General features: G+C 36.5%; 1 protein-coding gene across 15 annotated transcripts in view; it reads right to left on the bottom strand.

Moving 5' to 3' along the window:
• The window catches only part of palld (palladin, cytoskeletal associated protein), a 150,885-nt gene that overhangs the window by 1,400 nt on the left and 126,631 nt on the right, over positions 1-22,854 (bottom strand). For 6 of the 15 annotated variants that reach the window (XM_021468621.3, XM_068215633.2, XM_073934095.1 and 3 more), the window contains 10 exons: positions 22,036-22,174; positions 20,458-20,559; positions 16,411-16,629; positions 14,089-14,238; positions 12,469-12,557; positions 9,978-10,110; positions 6,645-6,852; positions 4,086-4,251; positions 2,781-2,914; positions 1-176 (listed from right to left, as the gene is read on the bottom strand). The exon at positions 1-176 is cut by the window's left edge and continues 1,400 nt beyond it. In XM_021468621.3, the coding sequence (XP_021324296.2) occupies positions 16-176; positions 2,781-2,914; positions 4,086-4,251; positions 6,645-6,852; positions 9,978-10,110; positions 12,469-12,557; positions 14,089-14,238; positions 16,411-16,629; positions 20,458-20,559; positions 22,036-22,174 (1,501 nt within the window). In that variant the 3' untranslated portion in view covers positions 1-15. Of the gene's footprint in view, positions 177-2,780; positions 2,915-4,085; positions 4,252-6,644; positions 6,853-9,977; positions 10,111-12,468; positions 12,558-14,088; positions 14,239-16,410; positions 16,630-19,349; positions 19,386-20,457; positions 20,560-22,035; positions 22,175-22,854 lie in introns of all 15 variants that reach the window. The other 9 variants (XM_021468620.3, XM_021468622.3, XM_017352596.4 and 6 more) reach the window with 2 other exon arrangements.

The raw sequence follows: 22,854 nt of genomic DNA, 5'->3' as shown, positions 1-22,854 counted from the left end.
CCTCTATTCTAGTCTCTACAGGTCATCGCTCTCCACCAGGGTGCCGGGAGGAAGAGGGTTGGAGTCTGGGAAAAAGGCCGCCTTCACGTCCAGACCTCGTTCTGTCAGGGCGGCGTAGCGGCTGGTGGATGGACGCACCTTCTTGAGCTTTGGGGTGTGAGTTTGCTGCCACTGGGCTGAGGGAAGGAAAGGGCGAGGATGAACATAGTTTCGCAGTTAAAAGAAATCACAGGATGTAATAATGAATGTTGTTCCTCAATTACAAAAACAAAATCTTTGCTGTACGGCATGAAATGTTTAATTTAAAGTGTTAGTTCACCCAAAAATGACAATTTACTCAATATTTATCCACCATTGAGTAGTTGCAAACCAATTTCTTTTGTTTTTTCTGTAGAACTCAGAAGATATTTTGAAGAATGTTAGAAACTGGTAACAGCCGACTTCCATAGCAGAAAAAAAAAACATACTAGGGAAGTCACTGGTTACCAGTTTTCAATACATTTTAAAATGACTTCTTTTGTGTACAGAACAGAAAAAGAAACTTAAATAGGTTTGTGGCAAGGGAAGGGTAAATAAATGAGGACAATTTCAGTTTATAGATTGTTTACCTAAAATGGCTGTTTACACCAGACGCAAAATCTGCAAATAAATAGCGCTATTCGCAATTGTAAATAGACGCCTGAACATTGAGTTTACTTCATTTGCGAGTCAAATTTAGTTCGTGGGCAGGGCTTCGGTCTACCTGGTGACTCTAGCTTCCTTGCTAAATGGCTAACATGTATTTTATTGAGATAGTAGCTGTGTTTATGTGCTTTAAGAAGGCTGAAAAACGGGGTATATTCGTTCAGCGCCGGGTCCAATGCTGCGTTCAAACCAGACGCAGATGAAGCCTAAAGAGTGAGTGAATTACATGTTAAGTCAATGCAAAGACGTGAATAGACATCCTGCACGATACACGCAAATGAGGTGGCACAAGTTGAGCACTTGACCCATTTGACGTGCAAATAGCTTGAGCTAAAAATTCTCAACTTCAGCATTTGCACCGTGTTAACAAATCAGAAGCTTTCTTTTGTATGGGGTGTGATTATGACGAAGCGCCTGTTGTTGGTGTCCCAAGGGGAAATTTCTCTTGCTGACACTGGACAACAGCTCATCAAACTGGGCTTGGCTCAGTCTGAAGCACCACTGAAAGCCTCCATCATCCAGGTAAAGTTTCTGCAGGAGTTGATGAACTCACAGAGCTGGGTGCACCTCTGAAACTATCTAGTGGAGAGTTGGTCTTGTTTTTCTAGTTTAAATATTTTTTAAAAATAAAAAAGCACTTTTTCAGACAAGAAAAGATAATTAAGAAAATTAATAAAGTTTGCCCTTAAATCAAGCTAAATAATCTAACAACGAAGTATGTATAAACCTACTTTAAACAAGATTATTTAACTTAATCCACTGGCAGGTTATTTAGATTGTTGTAAGAAAAAAAACATTTAATATTTCAGGTAATAGGTGCGGTTCAAATCGCTTACTTATGCACTATTCTACACCATTTTGAAGTATAAATAGTGTAAGTTGTAGTTTAACACTGAAAACTCTGCAAAGAATAAGTGTACTTATTACCTGGATGATGCACTTATTCAACCGGTAAAATGAAGTGTGAAATGTCCGACACTTCACGAACTCCACGGCTGCTGCTTTGCTTACGTAGCAGAAGGGCCGGAGCTTTCAGACACTGATGTTGGATTACTTTATTTATTTTGGATTGTGAAAGCAAAATTCTCCTACGAGAGTGATTATACCACCTCTCAATGGTGAATGCGGTTACACTCATGGCAGGTATTATTTGGTAGTTTGGTCCTTTATTTCTTTAATTTGGCAAAATTGAAACGTCATCAGGGAAACGGTTTGAATTTTTGCTTAGTAAAAAACAAAAACAAAAAAAAAAACGGTGTTTCATTTGGGACAACACTATATTCATATACTATGGTGTTGAATGTGTAAGTGCAAAAGTGTATAGTGTGCCAATTGGGAAGCAGCTAAAATATATTTTTTACTTGTCTAGAAAATTCTTTTTGATTTCAGAATTTTATAAACATGACAAATTCCAAGTAAGAAAAGTATTTTGCCTATATGAAGTATAAGACCTTAATGTATCACCAGAAGCCAGATGTGATCATTTTGTTTTGCATGAATAAGATTTTTGACTTTCACCAAAAACTAGTTACTGTACATATAAATTTCTACAATTTTCTGCTAAAGAAATAAACTCAGAAACATGTTGGATGGCATCTTGAGTAAATAGCAAATTATGTGTGAACTGACCCTTTAATATTAAACTCTCAAAGTTGCTCCTGTACCCAAGCCAAAGCATAAGTGTTGAGCCACCTTTAGTTCCAACTGATTTCAGACTAGAAGTGTTGAGTTTAAATTAAACATTAATCAAAAGTTTTATAATGTTCATTATTAAATCACACCCCTTCTGTCTATTTCCTCAGCCCCACAGTTGATTAAGCCTTAGGTAATGCATCCGTATTATTAAACCTGGCAAAAACACAGCAGTGGCTGATGGGATTGCTATGGAAACAGCGTTGAGCGGAGGAAGGGAGTGTGCTTATATTGGAAAGATTAAATAGGTTTTGCCTTTAGTCTGAAGCGATTTATGCAAGAACACTGATCTGATAAACCACTTTAAAACTACTTAGTCTGTTTTTAGTGTACTTTGGTCCTTTGCCAATCACCACACAGCATGGCATTTATATGATTGGTTTATGTTGTGGATTTAAACTAACCGTGTACATCGAGACGTGCTGTACTGGAGATGATGCCAGCTTCATTCTTAGCCGAAACCGTGTACCAGCCTGCGTCTTCCTTCAGAGCCGGCTGGATGATCATACAGAGGTAACCAAAGTTGTCCTGGTGCATGCTGGGAAACAGAAATGAACATCTGAATGAGCAAGTAGCCGCATTATTCAAACAAATGATGAAGAAATAATAGATGATAGGCAGTTGAATTATTAAACAAATAACCTTAAGTGTGCTTTGTTTTTATTCTTAGGGGAGTTTCCACTTAAGTGTACATGTATAGACACTGTATTTCAAGAAATTTGTCAGGTTTTTGTCCTCAAACTGATGGTTTTATTACATTATTTATATTGTAGGCTTTGAAATAACTAAAGTCATTTAACGTACAGATAAGGGCTACATCCGAAACTGTCTACTACTCAGTAGGTACTGTATTTGAATTTAAATGGATGAATGTGAAAACTATAAATGAAATTCGGACGTACTACATCCGCCATTTTGTCATGGTCATGTGACCTTCCTGCGTCAGTTGCGTTGCTTCACTTCCATTCATGAATTCTCATGAATTCATGGGGCATCATGGAATAGTGCAGCGTGCATGGGATGCACACTCCAGAATCTCGCTGGAAATAGTAAGTCATACGGGTACTTCTTGCATACTGATTTTCGAATTCTATGAATTTGGACATACTACTCAGCTCGCATACTGATTTTAGCATACTATATGGAAGTATGCGGTTTCGGACACAGCCATAGAACTGTAATGTGGTAAAAAATCTGCCTGGGAGTACTTTAGTGGTCGATTGATCTGAAAATAAGAATGTTGACCAGCCAATCAGAACCAAGCATTTAACAGCTCAATAGAATAAATTTAATTCATGCCAGTATTGTTTTTTTTCAACACTGCATGAGCATATTACTGGCGTTTGAATCCTCGTGAACAAACATCCACTAACATTGTAACTGGAGACTTTACAGCTTGTTGTGACTGTTCTGCTCTCTGAGGTGGTGCAGACAGTAGCGCCTGTGGTGTGTTACTGTGTTTCTTTTTTTATTATTTTTTTTTATAAGACTCTTTTCATCTCGCGTGTGTGTGTGTGTGTGTGTGTGTGTGTGTGTGTTTGTTTAAACAAATATAGCAACTTTAAACAGCAGCCTAACAAAAGCTGCCATATACAGACATGGTGCGCAAGAATAACACAATTTTTTAATCAATATGAGGTTAATAAACCTCAGGGTAACTTATGCATTGATTATATGCAGGAGGGCTGTGATAGGTTAAGATCTTGTACCTTATCCTGTCTGTGTTATGAGTGAAGGACTCATTCTCTTTCTTCCAGAAGATCTGTGGGAATGGGACTCCAGACACGCGACACTCCAGACGTACAGGGTGACCTTCAGCAACACTTGTGTTCTGGAGTTTCTCAATGAAACTTGGGGCTTTATGCATCTCCTTGGCTGAAAAGAAAAAAAATATTTACTTACATGCACATTTTAATATCCAATTTTTAATTTGAATTAAAATTTTAAATAAAAAAAATGGACCAAAAGTGACAGTATATTGTGAGTCGCTAATTGGAGAATTTGACTGGAACATTTAAATCAGTGAATTGATAGCTGCAGAGTTGCTCTGACCAGTTTACGTGAATCAGTGGATTGTTATCTTTAAACGGGAGACTCCCACTGGGTGCCATTCAGAAGGACTCATCCCTATGGCCTAATCCCTTTGGAGGGTCCCTCTGGAGGGATTAGAGCAGAGGTCACTAAACTTGCTCTTGGATGGCCAGTATATTGAAGAGTTAGCTCCAACCCTAGTCAAACACACCTGAACAAGCTAATTAAGGTCTTACTATGTATACTTAAAACTTCCAGGCATTCATGTCGAGGCAAGTTGAAGCTAAACTCTGCAGGGACCCCGGCCTTCTAGGACTGAGATTAGTGACCCCTCGATTATAGCATAGGAATGAGATTGTGTAACACGCAACAATTTCATTGCCTAAAATCTACATGACCTGAAGTGGGTGGAAAAGCGCAATGTTTATGAAAAGGGGGTGGGGGAGGGGGCAAAATTATGATGGCAGGCCAGATTGACTCTCAGGCAACTGTTCGGTGCTCCCTATGGCCAGTCGGCCCCTGGTCCATTGGTTGTATTCTTCCAAATCCTTCATCCCACATTCCAAATAGCCTTTCAAAGTAGGCAGTTGAGCACTTCGGTTTGGAGCAATGCTTCAACATGGCGGCCATGATTTTTTTCACTCAAAAGATTGCAATATCCCATTTGGAATGCACCGTTTATCTGACTAAATCATTTAAATCAGTGAGTCAACCTGGAGACTTGCTCGGAGTGAATCATTTGAATCAATAGCCCCTTTCACACAGGGATTCCGGTAAATATCCGGAAAATTTCCGGAACGACTTTACCGGTAAATTCAAAAAAGCGCTGTTCACACAGGCGAGGACGTTACGGAATTTTTCCAGAAAAGGGCATTCACACATCCATCGCAAAATGCCGATAAATTCTGACATCATTAACCAGAAATGACCTTTAAACGGCTGCACTTGTGTTTGTAAACATTTGACTACATTACAAACTCTTTGGATGGATCAGTATTGAGTACAACTCCAATGAAAACAAATAGAGGAACACTTTCGCATGTCCAGATGTTCATGATATGAGTGTGTGCTGGCGCTATGGGCGCTCACGGGCACACGCAAAGCTTGAAGGTAAACAAACAACGGATTATCATAAACATTTTATCGAAAATTATTTACACAGTTAGCATTAAGAAGGAACATAGAAATGTTATCTGACTAACATCTAGCAACTAAAGGTGTCTGGAAAAATATTCAAAGGCTTTTATTCTCATAAACCGCGCGCACGTGAATGCGTCTGACTGTTCTGATTGGCTAAAGCAGGTGTCTCATGTCAGCACGTTCTAGACGTGGACGCGCTATTTCCGGCCATCTTCCTTCTGCATTCACACAGCGCAGCATTCCGGCAAATTGCCAGTAATGTTACAACTTCTCTTTCCGGAAAAGAGCCAGAACGAATTTACCGGTAATTTCAAAAAGGGCCTGTTCACACATACAACCTTTCCGGAAAATTGCGGAAAGGTCTGTATGTGTGAAAGGGGCTAATGACTTGCTAACAACAGACTTGCTCTGACCAGTTCATGTGAATCAATGAGTTTACTAGAGACTTGCTTCGACAGGATCATTTGAATCGGTGAATTGTTGACTGCAGACTTGCTCTGACCAGTTCATGCGAATCAGTGAAACAAGTAGAGACTTGCTCTGATTGGATTGTTTGATTCAGTGAATTGTTAACTGCAGACTCACCCTGACCAATTTATGTGAATTAGTGAGTCAAGTAGACACTTCCTCTGATTGGATTGTTTGATTCAGTGAATTGTTAACTGCAGGCATTGGGAATCAGTGAGTCAAGAAGAGACTTGCTAAGACTGAATCAATTGAATCAGTGAATTGTTAACTGCAGACTCTTTCTGATCCGATTATGTGAATCAATGAGTTGTTGACTCAATAACAGATGCAAAAGAATCAATCCAACTCACAAATGAATCATTTAGTCTGATTTGTATACCAATTTCAAAAGGTTAATCAAAAAGAATCATCTTCTTCATGAATCAAGCAAAACTATTGAGAGGGTGACTGTTGCTACAGCTCAAATGAACCATGAATGACATGTACATAATGTAGTGGAGTAAAAAGAAGCATATGATGCATTGGAGTGTAGTAAAAGAAAACCACCACTCAGTCATCTCCTTACATCTATTTCAGTTTGATCCTAAATGACATTTCAGCACAGAGTCTTGTATTCCAAGCTGAAGTACCTGCAACAATGAGCTCCAGGTTAAATGAGTTCTGTCCAGCCCTGTTGCTGGCGATGCACGTGTAAACTCCTGCATCTCTGCTCGTCACCGGCTCAATGACCAATGAGTGAACGCCGTTCTCCCTCACCAGCATCTTGTGGAAGGAGTCAGGACGGATGGTCTGGCCATTCAGCTGCCAGATGAGGTCAGGAGTTGGCAGTCCGCTCACCTATGAACAAAACACAAATCCAAATGTTTTAAATCGACATATTCTCTCCACAATTATTCTTTCTACAGAAGCGTAAATATTTTTATTACAAGCATATCGTCCAATGCAATGTTAGCGTTTACGTCTGGAGTGTGGTTCTCATGGGAAGCAGGTCCGTGCACAATACCCGAGCTCAGTTTTCACATTCCTGAGAAACACAACACCTGCTCCACCCAAGGTGTGCCAGCGACAGACCACCAGTGACTGCGCCTGTGTGTTTACATTTGTTTACGAGTTTGCTCATGTGTTTACACCAGGTCTGAGAGGGCGGACGGAGAAGATCTGCATTTGTTGTGATGGTTTTTGAGAACGTACATGACATTTAAGTTCCCATGGGTGTGCGTATTCCCTGTGTGATGCTTATCGTGTCTATCTCACACACAAAAGTCTAGTGTGTTCATAGCATTTATTAAAAAAATGGCCTGTGTAAGTGAACAAGCAGAAACCGGCACTTTGATTTCACTGTAGACCTTCTGAACTGCATCTAGGGACATTTGTGGTTTGGAAAGTTTGAAAGTCTCAAAGCCAAAGAAATAAATCAGTGCTATAAATACCACTGACATTAAGGGCTCTGTGCATGAGCGCATTACTGATCAGGGCCTTTTTATAGCACGTGAAGCCCTCCATGGCACAGTGAGCCTTTATTCTGACATGTGTGGCTGATGGGCAGGCAGAAATATAAATGTAAGACTATAGTTAGACAATATAATAGAGAGAAATATGGATTTTTGTGAATTTGCTCTTCAGGGTTTGGATTTTCCGCAGTGAAATTTAAAATCACACTGAACTGAACTTCAACTCTGAAAACTGGACTTACACAGTTCTAGAATATATATAAATAAACATGAATTGAATTGAACTGAAATATGTAATGCAATTGTAATTCAATGTGCATTTATATAGCGCATTTAGCATTTTGCCATACATCCAAAGCGTTGTAAAACTTTGCGAGGGGGTCTCTCCACACCACCACTAGTGTGCAGCATCCACCTGGATATTATATTATATATTAGATAAAATGCAGACCACATAAAACTAGTAATAGTAGTAGTAGTATTAATAATAATAATAATAATAAACTGAAATATGAAGAAAAGTGGCAGAAAAAATCTAAAAGCATTTTCCTTAAACAGGGCCTGAATAAACTTATTATTGTGTGTTTTTTGGTCACCAAAGGAATGCAGTTTGACTTAAGCAGCTAAGAACAACAGATTTACTTTCATTTTGTATGAAGTTTGCCAATTTCTTTATGAGAATAAAACAGAAAATATGTTATTAAAACAAACAAAAGCTATTAAAACATGCCATGAATAATTTTACTGGCCTTGAAATGTGTAATAGTTTTGTTTTGTATTTTTTTTTTTTAAAAATGCACATGCTAACTTCACAATTCCTGTGGATTCTTGTCTAATAGTTTTTATATTGCAAAAATATATAGAAGGAAATCATATAACATAATCAAGGATATTTAGTTTGAAGTAAAGCATTTCAGAATAATTTTCATTTAATAACAAAACTACAATAATAAAAAAAGTTTATGAAAATTTGACTTTCAATTAGCAAATACAGTCTCCAGCCACTTTATTAGGTACCTCTATCTAGGACTGCCTTCAAAACAGCCTTAATCTTTCATGGCATAGATTCAACAAGGTTCTCCTCAGAGTTTTGGTCTATATTTACATGATAGCATCACGCAGTTGCTGCAAATTTGTCAGCTGCACATCCATGATGCAAATCTCCTGTTCCACCAGATCCCAAAGGTACTCTATTGGATTGAGGATCTGGTGACTGTAGAGGCCATCTGAGTACAGTGAACTCATTGTCATGATCAAGAAACCAGTCTGAGATGATTCACACTTTATAACATGGCTCGTTATCCTGCTGGGAGTAGCCATCAGAAGATGGGTACACTGTGGTCATAAAGGGATGAACATGGTCAGCAACAATACTCTGATGCGCAGTGGCATTGACACAATGCTCAATTGATACTAATGGGCCCAAAGTGTGCCAAGAAAACATCACCCACACCATTACACCACCATCACCACCACCAGCCTGAACTGTTGATACAGGGTAGGATGGATCCATGATTTCATGTTGTTGACGCCAAATTATGACCCTAACATCCGAATGTCACAGTGTTTTTGCAATCTTCTATTAACCCATTTTTGGTGAGCCTGTGGTTATTTGAGTTGCTGTTGCCTTTCTATAAGCTCGAACCAGTCTGGCCTCTGACCTCTGGCATCAACAAGGCAAGCACCCACAGAACTGCCACTCACTGGATATTTCTCTTTTTTTCAACCATTCTCTGTAATCCCTAGAAATTGTTGTGCATGAAAATCCCAGTAGATCAGTAGTTTTTGAAATATTCAGACAAGCCCGTCTGACACCAACAACCATGCCACGTTCAGTCACTTGAACCACCTTTCTTCCCCATTTTGATTCTCTGTTTAAACTGCAGCAGATTGTCTTGACCATGTCTACATGCCTAAATGCATGTTGCTGCCAAGTGATTGGCTGAATAGATATTTGCATTAACGAACAGCTGGACAGATGTACCTAATAAAGTGGCCGGTGAGTATTTAAATATTGTCAAATATAAATTTTATCTCTTGTGTGAATATAAAAGTGATGCCAATTTTGTGTAAGGGGTGCAAAAACAGAAATGAAGAGACTGTCAAAGTAAAGAGGACAAAATATTCAAATAAAAGAGAGGGTCATGAGAAAGACGGCAACTGAAGGGAAAAGAAGAAATATGGGACAGACAAAACATGAGCAGAGACAGAGGGAGGAACAGAGGACAGTCTTCAGAGACAGCTGTAAGCCAATGGAAACACATCTGAGAGAAGAAGAAAACTCAACAATATGAGAAAGAGAGAGAAAACGTAGGATAATTCCAGCTTTTCACTCGAGCCCATTCATCATTATCAGAAGTGATGAAACATCAACTTTAAATGTTTTTTCTTTCCTTCAGACTGGAAGAGGAGAAAGCTTTCCAGACTGCACGCGCACACACGAACACATACTTTTTGGCCTTTTCATTTAAGATGGTCACTATTGTGGTGTATAGTGTTAAAGTGAGTCACCTTGCAATCCATGCGGCACAGTTTACCCTCCTGCACAATCAGGTCACCAGGAGCTTGCAGGAAATGAGGGCGGAAGTGACGTTCCTGAATATTCTCATTTTCATCACCGCTGTCTCTGGATCTTGAGCGAGGTCTAGGAGGGGGGAAGATTATAATTAAGGTTTTTATAGTTTTAGGATTTTAATAGCATTCTTTATTTTAATTCATTTTATTTTAATTTATTACATTTTTTTATTTATCCTTTTTTGCTTTTGAATAATCAGTATATCTTTGTTTTATATTACATTACATTAGTGTCATTTTTACTTTGTATAATAGTGTTAATGTTGTAAAAACAGTCAACAACCAATGACTTATTTTATATTAAAATGATTAGCAACATTATTATAGGACCATTTAAGCCCACCAGCAACTATAGTTGTCGAAGTTCAGTTGCTATTTTCCTTTTATGGGTCATTTTCTACATGTTATACATGTTTAATTTCTCAATGACATGCAGGCAAACAACCAAATAAAGGATTTCAAGAAAAGAAAAAAAAAGAATTGATTTACTTCCCATAACAGGAGGCCTACAGTACAACATCCTACCCAAAATTCCAGGATGCAAAATGGAGGCAAACCCGTCCAAACAAAGGCAGTTTTCATGTTACTAAAAATGTTTTTTTTTTTCACAAATGTATATCAACATAAACATGAAGGTCTCTAGATTCATCCAAACTAAACAGATCTTTCAAGAGAATGATTTTTTTGTATACTTTGTCAAATGTTCGAGTGTTAGCAATAGTTGCAGGTGGGCAAATACCATTGGGAATTAGGGAATAATGTGTTGTTAATAAATCAAGGTTATTGGTCTTGTTTAGAGAATAATGAACTCCTGCTGTTCAAAAGCAGAATCACTGAAGAAAAACACAAAAGTACAATCAATTACAGTCACAACCTTAAGCCCTGCTGTCCACACACATGGGTATTGTCTAAATTGCAGCTTTTTTTCAACACAAAAACACAGTATCAGGTCACTGAAAAACAATTTTTTTTAAAGATTTTCAAAAGCACCAGGGTCTGTTTTTTTTTTTTTTTTTTTTTTTTTTTTAGAAAATCGAGAAAATAAATGTTTTTGTTTTTAAAAATACCTGTGTAGCTGTGAACATGGCTTTAGGAACTCAACTGAAAACTCATTAAATCTCTCAAAATCTCAGCTTATGAGGATCATTAAACAACTCCACAAACAAAATCATCAGCTTTACTTATTACTAAGCTATTTGACTAATCCTGTTAGATGTCTGCAAAAGTCTGTAGTGAGATTTACGGAAAATATTTGTTTTGTTAGATGACACCATTGTGGTATGTGTTTACTTTTGTGCATTTACACCAGTATTTACTTTAATTTTTGACTTGATTTTTTCTTTGTCTGTTGTAACTCTGTAGTATGCGACCAAATATTCTCTACCCTTTGGATTTTGCTGTGTAGGGAATAAGACATGAAAACTGTTGAATTATTTTTTATGTAACTTTTTCATTCATCTTTTTGACAAACAGTAGTCTGCTGGGGACTCTAGTGAGTTTAATCACTTTAAGACAAATGGGTTAGTTTTTTGTGGTAGGTAATTTTCGGGGGTTCATTACCTACTGCGCAGACACAGTGACTCCGGTTTCCCCCACAGTTCAAAGACATGCGGTACAGGTGAATTGGGTAGGCTAAATTGTCCATAGTGTATGTATGTGTGCGAATGAGTGTGTATGGGTTTCCTAGTGATGGGTAGAAAACGAATAAATGAATAAATTTTAATTATAATAAAATGTAAAACATGTTCATAGAGAAGACTATATGGGTTAATTTTGACTTCATTGTTTGTCAGGAGGCAATAAATGATAGTTTCAGTCGAGTTATTTAAAAAAACATTATTATTTTAGAGCTGTATTTCACTTTTATGGAAAGAAACAAGGTGGGACAGGCCAAAAATCATTATTTTAAAGTGATTGATAGAAACAACTAACAAGTATCCATAAATTAAAACTCTATCTAATATAAAGAAAATAGAAAGACAAAAGTACATCTAATGCATTTTTAAAAAATAAATAAAATGCAATGGGAATAAAGTAATATGATGCCAAAGTGTACCACATTTGTAGAAAACGAACTAAACAAACACGTTAATGTTTTTCTTGGAGAACATCTCTGATTACATCATGTACAGCGAACCATATCTAGGTTTAATGAATGAAAGCTGGCACACTGGACTGCCTCCAGGAACTATTGCACTGCCTCTGTCAATCAAATATACAAAGAGCTCAAAAGCTTGAATAGGCAGGTATATTATCCAGAGGAAACCCCACCCTTTGGAAAAGATTTACGTTCCATTCAGCACTAAAGATCTCTTAAATAGTCCTTGGAAGAAAACATACAGGTGTCCTTTACATGGGATACACCCTCTATTAGTGCCAGTCCCAGAAAGTAAACCTAATCCTGAACCTGATGTTAAGCAGTGTTTACCTGCGGATGTGTCCAGGTGTGGAGCGCTGACTTCTCCCTCTCTGGTTAACAGCCTGGACCATCATCCTACCAGTACAACTCACTCGTCCCTGTGAGACAAAAAAAGGAACTAATAGTGTCTTCATTTCTACACATGCAAGGCAAGTGACAGATAAGATACATAGCGTTGTGTCTGTGGATGACTGTATAGATGACTGGGCTGGATTGTGGTCAGGCTAAGCTGGAATGTTTTTGAATGTTTATGTCCCTTACAAAAGGCTCTACTAATTTTCTTGCATCTGGCCAGTCACTTCCCCCCTGACTACCACTGTTTATCCGTCTCCAGCAAAACACTGGTCAAGCTCACTAGCCACTTAGAGTAAATGTGTGTGTGTTTGAATGTGTATGAGAGAGAAAGCTATTAAATGAACTCTGATAAACTTGAAATCATACATTTTTCTTAGTAAATCTAAACATTTCTTAGGAAACATTCACACATTAGGTCATTTATTACTGTTAGCAAAGAAAATGGACTCCTGCAGTTAGATGACTTCAATCAGATGACTTAAAAAACATTGACAATGATCACTTGGTAGAAGTTCCTAATAAGTTACAAATATCTAACCGATAAAAGAAGCAAAATCTAATTAAACTGAAACAAAACAAAATTAGGCTGAAACAAAATCAACGAGACCAAAACACAAAACATAAACTAATCACAAAACCAAAACACAAAACATAAACTAATCTCAAAACAAATCAAATACTAAAACACAAAACATAAACTAATCTCAAAACAATAACCACAACCAATAAAGACGTAAACAAAACAAAAACAAATCAAACAGAACCAATAAACAAAAAAGGCACAAACAAACCATCCCAAGCAAACTTCCCAACTTCAACAAAATAAAAAACAAAGCACAAAATTAAACAGAAAAAACAGAAAAGAAAAAAACACTAAACGAAAAAGAAAAAACTCCAACAAAATTAAACAAAAGCACCAAACCAAACAGAAAAAAACTCCCAACAAATCAAAAATACTAAACAAATGAAAAAAACAACAAAATAAAACAAAGTACCAAACCAAACAAAAAAAATCCCAAAAAATAAAAACACTAAACTCCAAAAAAAAAAGAAAAAAAACTACAATCTAAACAAAAAGAAATCAGCACATCCAAAATGAAACTAAAGTAAAAACAAAACAAACAACAAAATTACACAGTCAACTAAAATAATTACAAAACAAACAAAACAACCCAAACTAAACCAAAACAACATAGCCAAACAAACCAAACAAAAAAGTCCCAAACAAATCCAAAAGCAACCCAAAGAAAACTAGTTTTCACACACACACACACACACACACACACAAACACAAACACGAACACGAACACGCACACGCACACAAAAAGTTTTAAAAAATTAACAAAACACCCCCACCAATGAAAAAAACACAACACCTACTCCAAAAACGAACAAATCAAAGAGAACACACAAAAAAAAACACCCTAAGCAAATAACTCTTTATTCCGTTAACACTTTCAAAATCAAACAAGTGTAAACTGCTGTATTTCAGCATAATATACATTTATGACAATTTTTTAATATGTTGTGTTATATTAAGAGTCTAAATCTCACCGCTGGATTGCCTGCCATGATGGTGTAGTTCCCATCATCATCTAGTGACGCGGCTGTTGTGTGAAGGGAGCATGTGCCGTCTGGATCACGGCTGATCCGATAGTGTTCGCTGCGCTTTGAGATCTGCTTTCCATCCTTAAACCAATACACCTGCAAACAGACACATACAAGGTTATGCAACGCTTGCACCACAGTCCTTTTTCTTTCATGGCTCTTGTTATTGCAAGTCTGCTGTCATCACACAGTCATTACAGTGGCCTCACAGTGGTCAGAGAAAAACACAATGAAAGAGAGACCGCCATATATGGCAGGAATCACAGAAGTGAAGCAGAGCAGAGCTTCTGAAGAAACCAGCTTAGTCAGAGATGATAAACTCCACACCCAATCCCATCATTCCAGTGTCTTCTGCAAATACTCATGTACTGTAGGATCTTTTGTACACCACCATTAACTATAAAGTAATAATTCAATTTTATATGATTTATAATGCACTTTAAAACAACAAATGTTGACCAAAGTGCTAAAAATAATAGTAAACAATAATTGTGTGGACAACTACTATACGTCCACAGCAATACATACTAATAAGAAAGTGCCCAGAAAATTTTGCCAGTGACAATGACAGTGGACTGGTGTTTACATTAATGTAAACAATTTTTAGTAGTGGTTAACTGGATCAGCTCACTTTTTTGGTGGTTGTTCTAAAATAAAAAATAAAATATGTTTTTTTTTATTTATACAAGATAAAAGAGTTTTAATTCTGAAGGACATGCACACTAAATAACTGATATTCATTCAAATTTATACTTTTTTTTTCTTTAACTTGCAGATCATTAGCTGTTGGTTTAACCCCTTTTTGCTACACTTCACAATGCATCATTAACAGCCATGGGTATTAATTTTGCCTATATACAGTATACACGCATACGTGTAAGACTCCCAAAGTGCTAGAACACTAGAACAATCTACTTTTGACCTTTGCTAAAATAAAATATACATTATAGAAACACAAAAGACTTACAAGTATTTCTACCTTGAATGACTATCATCGGTAAAACTGGCCACATGATTTTCAATGTTCACAATTTTTTTCCCATGCTTTGAATACACGCTGCCTAGCAATCTTATACAAAAAAAAAACATCTTTCTGATAGCAAAAAACTAGCTTTACTTCAGAGATATCTCTCATACATTTATTTAAAAAAAGCACCATGGGGAGGAGTGAGTAGCGATGTCGCCACACAGCAAGAAGGTTGCTGGTTTTAGTCCTGGCTGGGTCAGTTGGCATTTCTGTGTGGAGTTTGCATATACAGTTGATGTCAGAATTATTAGCCCCCCTAAATTATTAAACCCCCAATTTATTTTTTCCCCAATTTCTGTTTAACTAAGAGAAGGTTTTTTTCAACAGATTTCTACACATAATAGTTTTAATAACTCATTTCTAATAATTGATTTATTTTATCTTTGCCATGATGACAGTAAATAATATTTGAGAAGATATTTTTCAAGACACTTCTATACAGCTTAAAGAGACATTTAAAAGCTTAACTAGGTTAATTAGGTTAACTAGGCAGGTTAGGGTAATTAGGCAAGTTATTGTATTACGACGGTTTGTTCTGTAGACTATCGGAAAAAATATATAGCTTAAAGGGGCCAATAATATTGAAATTGTCATTAAAAGATTAAAAATGTTTTTATTCTAGCTGAAATAAAATAAATAAGACTTTCTCCAGAAGAAAAAATGTTATCAGACATACTGTGAAAATTCCCCCTTGCTCTGTTTTACATCATTTTGAAAATATATAAAAAAAAAAAAAGAAAAGAAAAAAAAAAAAGAAAACTCAAAGGGGGCTAATAATTCTGACTTCAACTGTATATCATTTAAACTGCCCTGGGAGTAAGTACATTCATAAAAAACATTTTCACTCGTACACAACTATATTACTAAAATATATTACTAAATTAAAAACAGATGTTACAAAAATGCTATATTACAAAAATAATCACATTTTTAATGTAATAAATTCATTAAAATTTTGACAGACACTCAAAACTGAATTCTAAAATCTCAATTTTGAATTGAATTAGTCATAATATTTACTGTACAAATCAGAATGACCGCTATTGGACAGTTACAGAATTCAGGTAGTTCCAATGTTAGTGTTCTAAAGAAAAAAGAAAGTGACTACATTTTGGATGGCCTGAGATTTTTTTAATTGTAGGGTGAAGCACCAATAATAACCTATTAAGGTCATAAACTCTGCTTATAAGGAACATGAAAGCAAAATATTCTAGGAGAGCTAACCTTCCTGGTTCTCTCACCTTAGGCTTTGGGTCTCCCATAACCTTGCAGCTGAAGGTCACAGGCATGCCCTCGAACACCTTGTAATGCTTGAGCTTCTGATCGAAAGACGGCGCCACCTCTCCAGGCGCATCTTCATCATGCTGAACATCATCGTCAGACTCCTCAACAGGTGAACGCTCCAGGCGGAACTCAATCTCACTGATCAACCGCTGCTCGAAGCTGGACACTTTATACTCCTGTCACACAAACAAACAAACACAAAGACTTCAATTTATGATCTTCGTCTCCAGTTAGCAGCTCATTCAATCGCTCGTTCTATTCATTCAAACACACATCCTCTCATCACTGAGTCCTGTAATCTGTTCGGTCTCACATCCAACTCTTATTTCACTCGTCTTGCCCTTTCATCTAGTCTCTTTCTACTCTTCTGTTTCTTTTTATTTCACTCTGCAGGCAGAAGGAACATCTGGAGAAAAGTGTGTGCTGATGACACATCACAACAATAATTGTAGGTTTAAGACACAGCTGCAGCAAGAAAACACACACACACACACACACACACACACACACACACACACACACACACACACAACTACATATGTAGACAATGGACCAATCCTCTCCATCTTGTTTTCTTGAACGTCCAGCCACATCCTCCCAAAAGTACACACACATGCACATTTCGAACGCAAACACACAGACAACCGCTATTTGCCCAAGGACTTGTGTGGAGTGCTAAGCACACTTTAAATTTACGGCACAACATTAACAGCATATCCACTTCCCACAGTTCAGAGGAAGAGAAGCATGTGCATTTTAGTGTCTCCACTCGAGGGTAGGAAATGTGCGAAGCAGACGCATGTGGTCTCTGGTGCTTGATCAGTGAGCAGTAACAAAACAAATGGTGATGTTAGCAGGGTTTTTTTTAAAGATCTTAAACAATTCATGGATTAGTTTAAATCATTAACATGTGGGGTTGTTTAGCCAGTCCAGTGGACAAATGCTTTTGCAAAGTGATGCTAAACTGCACGAACAACCTCTGCACAAGGGAAATTAAGGCTTTTTCTCCGAACATAAAATTATGTATAAACAAAAATAGTAATGAATTAACATCATTTATTCTAAATACTCAGTGTACATTGGGTTTAGTAGGAAATTAATGCTTTTAATCATGTGTTGGGGAAAGATACTTTAGAAAGCAATGAATTACAATATTGAGTTTCTCCCCAAAAGGGTAACTAGTCGCATTTCTTGGTTTTTTTTTATGGTACGTAATGCATTACGTTACTTTCGCATAATTTTTCCTTACCTTTGCTGAGGCTTGATCTTAGGATGAATGCATCCTCTCATTGACTGCGTAATTCAATGTGACTAATTTAAGTCAGCAGTTTATTTTTAAAAGCTTATTGATAAAAAAAAAGGAATTCGCACTACATTTTAAAAAAAGTAACTGATATATTATTACTTAATTTAAGTTATAAATTACTTGCTACTTAGAAAAGCAATATTACGTAACTCACGTTACTTGTAATGTGTTATCCCAACAGTGCTTTAATCAGCAGGACTGCAATAAACAAAAAAATACTGAAACTGTATTCAGTGACATTTATTGCCAATTTTCAACTAAAAAAAAAAAAAAGTTTCGGTTTTTAATAAAGTCATCACAAAAATATTAGGTAATCCGCTTGTTAAGTGTGATGTCACGCAAAGCGGCTTCCAGGTCAAAGCGCCATATCAAGCTATATGGGAAGACTCAACAAATGGTAATAATAAGCGTTTACAAAGCGATGTAATACTTTCAAAAATAACAATCACAATGTATATATGCATGCCTAATATCTGATGGCCAGAAACTGATAAATGTTTTATAAATTTTTTAAATATTGATGTCTGTGATGCAGCAGTGCAAAGACTGATGTGTACACTATGATTTAATATAAAACGCCTTTTAATAAGTGATATGACTAAAAATTTTTCATAAACAATTTTTTTTTTTTTTCAATTCAAATGACGTTTGAATTCATATGTCACGACTTAACAAGCAGGTAATCAATAATGATTACGAAGGCATCATGTGATATTGCTGAAATAGATTTTCGATATAAAAGTCGGTCTCAGACCGGACAAGAAGCACTGCATTAAATTATATTTCCCCCAGTATTTTCAATGGAGTTTATGTGCTAACCTGCTGATACTGACGGCAGTCCTTCTTCTCATTTTATGCTTGAACAACTGAATGAATGCTACAGTATTTAACTAAATGTATTGTAATATTACAACATTATAAAAAATTACAACGACTAAAAAATGGCTTATTAAACTATTTAATCCAAAATAAAAACGTGACAAATTGTACATTTGTTGTTTCCTAAAAAATAATTTGCGCAAAAACACAAGTATTTGTCTACTTGAAGTTAAACTTGCATGCTATATCATATTCTATCTTCATTCTCGACTGGTTAACATAAATTTAAGCCAGTTTAAGCCAGCAACACTTTCACATTTTAAACAAACTGAGGCCATATATCCTACTTTCGTAACTTAGCAGGCCTTCTGGAGTTGGGGTTTAGTTCAAACACTGAACACGCTATCTATTTGATCAGAATGACTGCAGTGTAAATCTACATTTTCTATGATATCCTTAGAGAACACAATACTCATCACAGTCACATTGCTGTCAAGGTCTTTACCACGGTGCTTATTCAGGGCTCAAATCTTCCATAAACAGAGACACACAAGAAACACAGTGGATAAGAGTAAACACGCAATCACATACAGTAGTGACCGGCCAAAACACAGGGGGGCGACCACACACAGAGGGGTGAGACACAATTAAACAAACAGGGTGGTCTTATAAGGTGAAGCAAAGGGAAACTGAGCGGTGAGACTGAGCGAAATCTGAGGAGGACAGACAGGCTGCTGCGTGAGGTTTGCAATAGACAGAAGGATGAATAACCTTTTGAGGGACAGACTCTGAGTCAGCTGAGCCTTCCTGTAGAGAGATCAGAAAACAGGCAGGGGGGAACTGAGGATGATGTCACATCCTGTGCAGATTACACACCTACTGCACTAAAGCGTACAGTCGCATAACAGTCATTGTGTGTTGGTACGGTTGACGTAGAATGCGAGGTAAGCTGAAATATATACAAATGTTGAGGGTGCTAATGAATAATCCTGTGAGCAACGCAACATTCTTATAGGTCTTTTACACCTGCAGAATTTACATGAGAATTAGGAAACTAGGGTGTCTACAGTATGGACATCTCTTATTATTTGACTATGCCTAGGTATGCCCAGATTTTCTTTATAGGACACCTTTAAGCAAATGTTCGTTTACTGGCATCATAGCATCAATGACTGGCATTAAGGCATCACGACTATCTGACCATTATTGTACAATACCAATTTTTGCTTAATTCCTAAAGTTATTTGTGTCAAGCATACCCTTGGACCATGTGGAGGCTACTAAAGAAAATAAAGCAGATATCGAATTATGCTAGATGTGATTGTTTTTTTGGGGGGGGGTGGGGGGGGTGGTTCTGATTTTATGACCTAACTTAAAGGGCACCTATAATGAAAATCATCTTTTGTAAGCTGTTTGGACCTGCCAACACAAACCAGAGAGAGGCCAAATTAAAATTTCAAACCATTATTGGCCAATTTATTGAACGCTCCAATAATTTCATGCTCTAATTACGTCAGAATATTTGCTAACAGTAAACTACTGCAAAGTTTTTCCCATTTTTTTCATCATTTAAGAATGACAAAGACCTTTATATCAAAGCCTTAATCTTGTTTTTACAAACTTACCTGCACCAATGTCTCAGCAACATGCTCTTCTTGCCAAATTTTTACCACTTTAATATTAACTCAATGCATTTGTGCAAGCACATGCAAGAGGTCATAGCTAACAGCTAAATTAAAAATCATTTACAAGCAATCAGGCAAACACAATGCAATAAATGAACAGTCTAGTCTTTGGAAAACGTCTGCGGAAACAGCCAGTCAAGCCATTTATTGTGTGGATGTTGTGTATAGGTGGGACTGTGATAATGTGCGTATACCTGTGTATTGGCTTCCTCCTCCACCTGTTGCGTGTTAAACACTGTGGCAGCATTATCAGCACCCAGCAGCCTGCGAGCCATCTTCTCCTCATAGGTTAACCTCTGAAAGCAAGCAGGATTAATCTGTCAGAGCCTGGGTTAGTGTGTGAGAAAACACACACTCTCACACGCAGAAGCATTATTATTAATCGGTCGCTTGTACTAAAGAATTCAGTAAATGGAAATGAACAGTGTTAGTTTTTTGTGCTTTAAAGAAGATGGTTAATGTTTTTAGGATAACAAATGTGGGTTAATTAGAACAGTTTTAGTTTTTTTAGGTGAATGATCCATTTAAAAGAAATTTACTAAAATCTACAAACAAAAATTAAGAAACCATATGAAAATCTTCAGCCTTTGTGGTATTACTGTGTGATTTATAGCTATGTGATTAAGTAAAAGCATTTGTTTTAATCTGTAAACTACTGTTGATATTTTATTTTATTTTTATTTTATTATATTTAAAATAAAAACTAGATTATCTAAATAATTGTTTTGCATTAAATCACAGCTGGTCAAAAAAAAAAAGATTTAAAGCATGTTTTCAGACATGTTTATATTAATTGCATATATTACGTTATCACACAATTTGATTATTGTCATTGCGTCACAAGGCTATTAGCATTTTCTCTGGAGTTTCATGTCATTTTGGGTGTTTAATTTTTCATTTTTAAACTGCTATTCTGATTCAGTCCGATCCATAACAGTTACATTAGGTTTCGGTACCCAACCCTAGTAAACACCGTCAAATTACCAATGGAAATAATTGGAAATATTCTCTGCTTCAGGTGTTTGTACAGTCCATTTAGATCAAACAAGAACAAGAATTAACAACAAGCTGATTTATAGTAAGAACTGAAGTTGTTATTCTAATTGAAAGATAATTGAAATAAATATATTTTAATCTTAAATAAGAATACAATTAAAATAAATATTAAGAATAAAAAAAAGATTTAAAGCATGTTTTCAGACATGTTTTCATAAATTATTAGACAACACAATCAATGTTTTCTCATCAGATGGGTTAAGAAACCAATATTTGGTGAAACAATCCTAAAAACACTTTGAAAACTGTAAATGTAGGGGTTTTGTTATATAGAAAGACCATATATTATTAGAAATTTGGAAGAAGTGTCAACGAACATTAACATTTTACAAGCCAATACTTTATAAATACGGTAAAAGCTAAAAGAGAGTTTAAAGTGGCTTCTTACATACAAGTAGCCCCTTATATTTCCACACATAGTGTATACTTGTATAATCAAACATGTTTGCTTGTGTTATTGTTTTAGACTTTATTTTCAGATATAGTAAGGATAGTATGGTAGTAATATTATTAATGAGGTCTAATTCTTTAGTAATCCAAACAGAAGACCTCTTTCTCTCTTTTACACACACACACACACACACACACACACACACACAGACACACACACAGACACACACACAGACACACACACAGACACACACACAGACACACACACAGACACACACACAGACACACACACAGACACACACACACACACACACGCACGCATGCACCTGCTGTCCATTGCTGAGCCTCTCTTCTTTGAAGCGTAGTTTCCTCTCCAGATCTTGTATAACAGCATCTTTAGAGCCCTGGATGTCTGAATCAGAGATGATGCGAGGTGTACGGGGTGTTGTTTTACGTGGCAAAGCTCTGTTTAACAAAAAGTGCAATTAGAAAAAAACACAACTCAGAAAAATGTAAAAAATGAGTAAATATGTTCCTGTATCAAGTACAGAATCTGTAAACTGCATAAACACAGAGACAAGTGTGTGTTTCTGGCTACAGAATTTTATAACCAGTCCATAAAACCTTCCCATGTAGCCGTTAGGATTAAAGTACATACACAAAACAAATTAAACTGCAGGTGTTATCATACCGTGTAATATGAATATGTAATGAGGGCAATGTGGGAAATGTTTTTTTGCATATGCATTGGGAAGCAAGAATAATTTTCCGTTATCTGTTTGTGTGAGTGTGTTTTAAAATTCCATTGCGCTCCCTTATCTTTCTCCCTCTCTGGCTCTGGAATGTCAGGAACAGACAGAGAGAGGGGGAGAGACAGAGAGAGGGAAAGGGGAATGAAGTAGTGGGAGATAATGAAGATAATCAAGATGAAGAGGTAGCAGTAGCTTTGAGGGAAAAACTCACACACCTTGAATGAGTGTTTAAACCCAAGTGTCATCAGAAAGACCATCTTTACTGAAGATTCTTATGATATATCATGAGTAACATCAAATCAAGCTCTGAAAACACTTTAACAAAAACGATTGCTGATCAGCTTGAGTCTGTATCGCTTTCAGGAGATAAACCAAACAAACAAACAAATTTAG

This window comes from Danio rerio, chromosome 20, assembly GCF_049306965.1.
Source record: "Danio rerio strain Tuebingen ecotype United States chromosome 20, GRCz12tu, whole genome shotgun sequence".
NCBI classification, from domain to species: Eukaryota; Metazoa; Chordata; class Actinopteri; order Cypriniformes; family Danionidae; genus Danio; species Danio rerio.
This window is presented reverse-complemented; position numbering and strand designations above follow the sequence as displayed.